The sequence below is a fragment of the Lemur catta genome, chromosome 2 (assembly GCF_020740605.2).
Source record: "Lemur catta isolate mLemCat1 chromosome 2, mLemCat1.pri, whole genome shotgun sequence".
Classification (NCBI taxonomy): domain Eukaryota; kingdom Metazoa; phylum Chordata; class Mammalia; order Primates; family Lemuridae; genus Lemur; species Lemur catta.
Genome location: NC_059129.1, coordinates 23214580 through 23222448, shown reverse-complemented (window position 1 = coordinate 23222448; position 7869 = coordinate 23214580). Strand labels below are relative to the sequence as shown.

The 7869-nt window shown below is 59.2% G+C and overlaps 1 protein-coding gene across 2 annotated transcripts; it reads left to right on the top strand.

Annotated features, from left to right (window-relative positions):
• Positions 1 to 630: 630 nt before the first annotated feature.
• ZNF853 (zinc finger protein 853) lies at positions 631 to 7506 on the top strand. Of its 2 annotated transcripts, none has more exons than XM_045541279.1 (3): positions 631 to 1032; positions 1793 to 1910; positions 4252 to 7506. In XM_045541279.1, exons 1-3 carry the CDS (start codon positions 1021 to 1023, stop codon positions 6327 to 6329), a joined length of 2208 nt encoding a protein of 735 aa, XP_045397235.1. In that variant the 5' UTR covers positions 631 to 1020; the 3' UTR covers positions 6330 to 7506. The 2 variants fall into 2 exon arrangements, with proteins under 2 accessions (XP_045397235.1, XP_045397237.1); XM_045541281.1 differs by having other exon boundaries at positions 1788 to 1910.
• Positions 7507 to 7869: the final 363 nt, after the last annotated feature.

The window sequence follows — 7869 nt, the reverse complement described above, 5'->3', positions numbered from 1 at the left end:
GAGGGCTCCAAGGTGTGGACAGGGGCGGCCACCTTAGGGCCTGCTCAGGCGCAGGGTGGTGTCTCCCCATTAACTCAGCGCCATCTAATTGGGCGCTAATTAGCCAAAATTTGTACCCTGGCCAGCGGCGCCCTGAGGCCACACCTGCCCTTCAGGGGGTGGCAGGGATCAGGCTGGGAGCCCCGCAGACACCCAAGCAGCGACAGTCGCCAGCCGTGGCGCGCGCACACGCGCACCAGGGATGCGGCACAGCGCGCGCTGCGCTCCGCGCCGGCTGCCCGGGACGCACGCAGGGCCCCGCATCCTGTCCCCCGGCCCGGGTGAGTGGCCGGGCCGGGAAGGGTTAAGCACACCGAGCAGCGGCGGCCTAGAGCGGCGGCGGCAGCGGGGGCCGGGGCGCGGGGCGCGGGCGACAGGGGCGGGGGACAGGATGCGGATGCCGGGGGGACTTCCTGTGCCGGCCCCCGCGCCCCCGCCCCCGGCCCGGCCCGCGGCCCGCACGGACGCACGCACGGGCGGGCGGGCGAGCGCAGGGGGACCCGGCCCGGCCGCGGCGCCCGCCCCCCGCCCCGGCCTGCGCGGCCCGGCGCAGGCCGCCCGCGGGCTCCGGGCACCTGTGGCCGCCGGCCACCGAAGACCCGTGTCTTCCAGGCACCGCCGGCCTGAGACTGGCCCACCCCGCGGTGCCGACCTCGGGGGCGGGCCAAGACCCTGCTGCTCGCGATGGTCCCGCCGGGCCAGCCCTGAGCCCCGCGCCCCTACCCCCAGCCCGGGAGTCTCCACCAACTTCTGCTCGGGAGCTCCACTCTGCCCCTGCTTTTGGCGCAGGGCCACCTCGGCAGCCCTGACAGTGCCGACCCTACGGAGTGCCCAGAAAGGCCACGGGGTGGGCTCGCGCCTCCCTGGCTCTTTCTGGATGGAGGCGCTTCCAGAAGGAGCCAGCTGCATGCTTTGGCCTTCACCTTGCAGCCTCTGCTGACCACACCTCCCTTAGCGCAGAGGCTGCCCCGGGAGCAGGAAATGCTGTACCAGGTGAGGCCCAGTGGGCAGCTGGCCTGGGCGACCGGGATGCTTCCCTGAAGAGAGCTCGGACTGGATTCCGAAAATCTAGAGGGACGTGGAGTCAGCCTGTCCGGGCTAGAGGGGAGGACGAGATGTGGGGCCACCAATGTGCCGCCAGGGCCGACTCTCAGGAGCGCTGGGCACAGGGCCAGGCGGGCAGCCTGCGCTGCCATGTGTTATAGTGCTCTGGACACATGCCTCCCAGGGAGCTGAGGTGGCACCACGCACACGTGGCCTGCTGGTGGCCTTAGAAAGCTGGATGAGCCCCCAGAGCAGGCCACCGAGGCAACAGAGCTGAAGTTGGGCAGGGGGAATGTTGGTGGACAGTCTCTCTTTTGTTAGAGAGCTCTCCCAAATGTCCCTTCTGTGACCTCAGCTCCCCTGCCTCGTGAGGGGCTGATTCCTGCAGTTGTCTCAGTGAGACACAGCTACATGGGCTGCCCTAGGAGCCCTGTGCAAAGTCAGGAGAAGCAGTCGTGCCTCTGCAGGAACGGGGTCCAAGGGCTGTCGCCACTCCCCAGCCCTGACCCTCCAGGCCACTCTCGCCCCCTCTTCCTCGCTGTGACCTGCCCTGTGCTGCTTTTGCAGCTTTTGTAGCAGGGGTGGGAGCTCCCAGCTCTGGGGTAGCCTGAGGCAGAAGTGAAGGGCCTTTGGGGATTGGTGGCACCCAGTTGGGGGCTTGCAGCACCCTGGCCCATCTGAACAGCTTCCTTCCTTCCTCTCAGCACAGCCGGCTCCCCGGGATCCGGGTCTGACCGCTAGGATGGAGGTGGGGCCGGCAGCCAAGACCTGCGTGCTGGAGCTGCGATGTCTTGAGGATGGGGGCCCGGGGCCTGGCACCCTCTCAGGTGAGAGACTGGGAGGGGCTCTTAGATCCCTCGAGGATCCTTGACGAAGCGCCAGGCCTGCTGTGGCAGAAAGAGGCCAGAGGGTGGTGGTGGGCAGCCCGCATTGGCTCATGCGGGTAACACGGCAGCTTTGCCTGGGGTTTTTCCACGGCGGCTCTGTCAGGCTGAGGTCCCACTGGCGAGGGGCTCCCCGGCAGTATGACTGTCTCAGCCCCTGGCCCCCACATTTATGTTGGCTGGAACCCGCTGCTCTGTGTCCCCAGCAGTTAGGGGCCACCATTATCCTCCCACCTGGCCCTGGCTCCTGACTCAATTTCCTTGATGGAATTCAGGTGCTGGCAGGCTCTCTTCCTCTGCCCCTCCTGCCTTAGACATTGGTCCATGGCTTCTTGTCCCCTGTGGCCTCTAACCTTGTCCAATTTTCCTCAACCTCTGCTTCCATCTGTTTTTCTCCACCTGATGCCCAGAGGCGCACATGGTCCTGCAGAACCTCCCTCTGGGACCTGCGCTGGGCAAAGCTCGCTGGTGGCCACACTCTCTAGAGCTGGTTTCCTGTTCTGTGCTTCAGGAGTGCTAGGGGGCGGGGAGGGTTGGACAGAGCTTGAAAAGGACCAAGGGAATTGGAGGGGTTGGATGGGGACGTGCAGACTAAACAAGGATTCTTCTGACTTACAAATTTAACTGACAAAATCTTGCGAGGGTGTACACATCAGACAACACCTAACTAGATGCTCACTAAAATGCCTTCATTAAAAATACTGAAATTGCTGCCCCAGGAAGTCAGAGCTGCCATATGGCCAAGCACTGTGCTAGAAATGAGGAGATTTGCATGGAGGCATGATCTGTCCCTCTTGTTTCCAGAGCAGGTGGGAGAAGGGCATGTTGATCAGACATTGGACTCACTGGGGGACAGGTTTCTGTGGCTGTCTTCATCTGCCATGTGCATCCTCCCAAGCGGTGTGTCTATGAAAAAATGAACTCGCTGATCCATTAGCCTAAGCAAAGGTTATTAGGAATATCTTACTGAAAGGAAATTATATACATGCAGATATCCTTTGGTTTTGTTAAATCAATATATTCCTGGAAATATGGCCAGAAAGCACAATTTTATAAATCAAACCATGACTTTCCATGACAAGACTGAAACTGTGGTGCTGTAGGAAGAAGAGATGTTGAAACCAGACTTGGGAAGGGAGAAAGCCTCCTAGGGTCACCCATGCAGAGAAGAATTAGGATTTCCGGACAGCACAATAGTCACACTCAGAATGAGAAGCTGAATGTGGACACTGCACAGAAAGGGAAACCTCGCAAGGGAGTGACTCTGGGTTATGCAGCGCTTACCCTGTGGCCTGCTCAGCGCCAGCGCTCCGCAATTATCCTCGTTCTCACAACATCCCTGGAAAGGATTTGTGTCCTTTAGCAGAAGAGGAAACTGAGGTTCCCAGAGGTTGAGTAATTGGTCAGTCATCGCATCGAGGCTGTGAGTCAGTTCTTTCCGTTCCTGAGTGACAATCTAAACACTTCTGGTCTAGGAGCTAGCTGTATCCTTGGGACTCTTTATTACTTTGCAAACTACTCCTGACCTGCAGGGAGAGGAAATTTTTAAGCACCTACTAGGTTCTAGGGATTATGCCAGGATCCTTCCTGCTTTACTCCTTCAGGGGATGGCGTGGGTCTCACCAAGCTGTGAGCCTGCAGGGGGTTGTACAGCTGCCAACTGGTAGAGTTAGGTTCTGAGCTGAGGACTTCCTACCTGGAACCTAGTGGTTTCTCTGACAGGTTGGTGATTTTTGGAGACTACTAGTGGTAACACTTGTAGGCAGCTTTACAGAAATCTTTACTATTTACAGGGAAGGTGAGTTGCATTTATTTAAGGTGTGACTGTGGCTGAGGTCAGAGTTCAGCACAGGGTTGATGGCTTGGCTGTTGGAATAGTCGGTTCACCGCGTTCCACTGGATGGCGATTAAGCACAAGAGACTTCGCAGGGAATGGTGTCAGGGAGCCCCAGGCACCCGTGCTGGTGTCAGTGTCACACAAGCATGGAGCTTGTGTGAAGGGAAGCCCAGTGGATAGGTCAGGGAGCTGGCATCCATAGTGGGGTGACCAGCAGTCCTGTGGGCATATTGTCTAAGCCACACTCCCACCACCCCCACAGCATTTCAGTCTCTGCCATGCTGCCATTGTCATTTGATCCAGCACTTTTGGGTCCCTGCTGAGAGCACACGAGTGTATCTTTGAGTGGCTGTACATGGGCAGGGGAAGGGGACAGGTCCTGGGGTTCTGGATGGGAGAGCTATCTGTAGATCTTTCTTTCCTGGCTTCCTGCCATTTCTGCTACAGGTGGCAGCGGTGGGAGCAAGAGTCAGGAGGAGGAAGAGGCTCAAGAGGGGAGCAGCAGCCCACAACAGCCAGCAACCGCAGCCCCAAGAAAGGCCAGGGAAATCACTGAGAAAGTCAGGCTGAAACAACAGGAGTCACAACAGTCAGAACAGCAGCCAGAGCTGCAACAACAGCCACAGCCTGAGCAGCTGCAACAGCAGCAACCACAAAACCAACTATTAAGACATAGGCCAGAATTGCAACAGCAGCAGCAGCAGCAGCAGCAGCAGGATGGGCAACAGCAGCTGTCTCAACGACAGCAGGAACTACAGGAAAAACACCAATCCATGCAGCATCAGGAACTGAAACCAGAACTGCAGCCAATGCAACAGCCACAACAGTTACGGGAGCAGCAAGTGCAAGAGCAACAGCTATTACAGCAGCAGCAACAACAGTTACAGCAGCAGCAAGTGCAAGGGAAACAATTGTTGCTGCAGCAGCAAGTGCAAGAGCAACAGCAGAAGCAGTTACAGCAGCAGCAAGTACAAGAGCAACAATTGTTGCTGCAGCAGCAGAAACAGTTACAGCAGCAGCAAGTGCAAGAACAACAGCTGTTGCTGCAGCAGCAAGTGCAAGGGCAACACCAGGGGCAATTACAGCAGCAGCAAGTGCAAGAGCAACATTTTTTGCAGCAACAGCAGGAACAGTTACAGCAGCAGCAAAGGCAACCATTGTTGCAACAACAGCAGGGACAGTTACAGCAGCAGCAAGTGCAACCATTGTTGCCGCAACAGCAGGGACAGTTACAGCAGCAGCAGCAGCTACATCAGCAGCAACAGTTCCAACAGCAACATGAACAGCTACGGCAGCAGCTACTGTTGCTACAGCAGCAGGAACAATTGCAGCAGCAGCTATTGCAGCAGCAGCAGGCACAGTTACAACAGCAGCTGCTGCAGCAGCAGCAGGTACAGCTACAGCAGCGGCTATTGCTGCAGCAGCATGAACAGTTACAGCAGCAGCAGCAGCTGTTGCAACAGCAGCAGGAACAGTTGCAACAGCGGCTGCAGGCCCCTCCACTGGAGCCAGAGGAGGAGGAAGAGGTGGAGCTGGAGCTCATGCCGGTTGACCTGGAGCCAGAGCAGGAGCGGGAGCTGGAGCAGCGGCGGCAGGAGATGGAGCGGCAGCGGGAGCTGGAGCGACAGCAGGAGCAGAGGCAGCTGCAGCTGAAAATGCAGGAGCAGTTGCAGCAGCTGGAGCAACAGCTAGAGCAGCAGCAGCAGCTGGAGCAGCAGCAGCTGAACCAGCAGGAGGTGCAACTGGAGCTGACCCCCGTGGAGCTGGGCGCCCAGCAGCCTGAGCTGCAGCTGGAACTGGTGCCTGCTGCAGGGGGCGGCGGGGCGGCTGTGCCGGGGGCTCCTGCAGCGGTCGTGGTGGCCCCGCCGGGCTACGTGGTGCTGCAGGAGCTCATGGTGCTGCCCGCCGTGGCCACGCCGACCGTGGTGGCCATCCCGGGCCCGGCGGGCAGCGCGACGCTGACACCTCCGCGGCAGCGGCGGCGGCGGCGCGGCCGGGACCGGCCGACCATCTGCGGGGAGTGTGGCAAGGGCTTCAGCCGCAGCACGGACCTGGTGCGGCACCAGGCCACGCACACGGGCGAGCGGCCGCACCGCTGCGGCGAGTGCGGCAAGGGCTTCTCGCAGCACTCGAACCTGGTGACGCACCAGCGCATCCACACAGGCGAGAAGCCCTACGCCTGCTCCTACTGCAGCAAGCGCTTCAGCGAGAGCTCGGCGCTCGTGCAGCACCAGCGCACGCACACGGGCGAGCGGCCCTACGCCTGTGGCGACTGCGGCAAGCGCTTCAGCGTGTCCTCCAATCTGCTGCGCCACCGGCGCACGCACTCGGGCGAGCGGCCCTTCGTCTGCGAGGATTGCGGCGAGCGCTTCCGCCACAAGGTGCAGATCCGCCGCCACGAGCGCCAGCTGCACGGCGCCGGCCGCTCGCGGGGCCTCGGCCTGCTGCGCGCCCCACGGCCCGCGGCACCCGGAGGTCCCCAGCGCGCGGAGCAGGCCACCGCGCCCGCCGACAAGGCGCCGTGAGCCGGGGAGCCACGCTGCCTGCGAGAAGCACCACGCCCGGCTCGCTGGAGACATCCTGGAATGGCCTTGGGGAAGGCCAGCTTCCATCGTGGTCTGGAGTCCGTAGAAGTACGGGGTTCACAGATCATCCCCCAAAACCATCCGTAAGAGAAAAGCCAACTGGGGCTGAAACAGCACGGGGGACACATTTGTTCCTGAGCAGCGGTGGCCTGGAGGGCTGCCCAGTGAGACACGAGAGCCACAGAGGAAAATCCCAGCCACAGTTGGTGACATTTGACGCGGACCGGACACTAACCAGGGAATCAGACACATGTCGTGAAACGAGCGTGGGAAAGATTTGATCCTGGTGAAATTATTTCAAGGAGAAAAACGGGCAAAAAAAAAAAAAGGAAACTTTATGTGCACTATGTAGAAAACTCATGAGGGCATTAAATTGTCCTCAGGGGCATTTGCGTCGGAAATACTTTCTAGGATGAAAATTCATCAGGGTGGATGTAATTCTGATGAAGATGCCTGTGTTCATAAACACAGGGTCAGAGTGTTCACGGGGTCTACGTGCAAATAAATGCCGGGCAGACGTGCTCTGGGTTGAAGGTAAAACCTTCCCTCCAAGGGAGCCCCGGGCTCTGCGGGGGCGCTCCCGAGCCCACTGTACCCCTTAATGTCCTCTCGAGTAAGAGCCTATGGCTGAAGCAGGGGCATTCTGGGGGTGTTCGCCAAAGTGTTAGAAGAAGGGCTTAGAAAGAGCTCCTGGGTATCCCCACTGTGGCCTCCCTGGGATCCACCGGCCCCAGGGCCGGGCACCTTGAGACCAGGGGCTGGGTTCTGAACCAGGCTATGATGGGGGGTGGGGGCAGGCTGCCAAGCAGACCCTGCCCCTTGGTTGGGACTGGGGGAAGAATGTTGGGGACAAGGATGGGGGGGGGCAACAAATGTTCTTTATCACGTTTACCAAATCGTCTGGGACCGGGGCTGTGAGAGCAGCAGCAGTTGCTGACACCTTGTGGAAAGGGGGCGGGGAGGGGCAGCTACCCTCCACCTCTGGTCCCCAAGCACTTTCTGCTCCACCTGACTTTTCATGTGTGGCCGCTTCTTTCCTGCCCTTCTCTTCCCTCCCTGCTTCTCCTTTACTAACACAGCCTGCTACATTTTTACAAATGTGTTGGTAAGTGAGAAACAAAAGATGAAAAATAAATTAAAATGAAGAAATAGTGTCCTGTCTTCGTGTTTTCGCCCTGGATTTTGGGTCCTGCCACGGGATTTCATTTCTAAGGAAAATTGTTGTGGTTGCTCTCGAACATGGAACTTCCCGTTCAGGTTCATTGCTGGGTCCTCCCCACCGCAGACCCACCTTCCAGCCAGAGGCTCTTGGCTGAGGAATGAGTTACCTAGTAAGACCCTCATGGGAAAGACGGGGACCAGAGGTAGCGGCTTTGTAAGGACAAGCCTGGATCAGTTCAGTTCAGCTGCAGCCAGGAGTGCTGCCCTGGTGGTGAGTCCCCGTTGTTGGGTGGCCACTTCGGGGGGGAGTCGTGAGCCT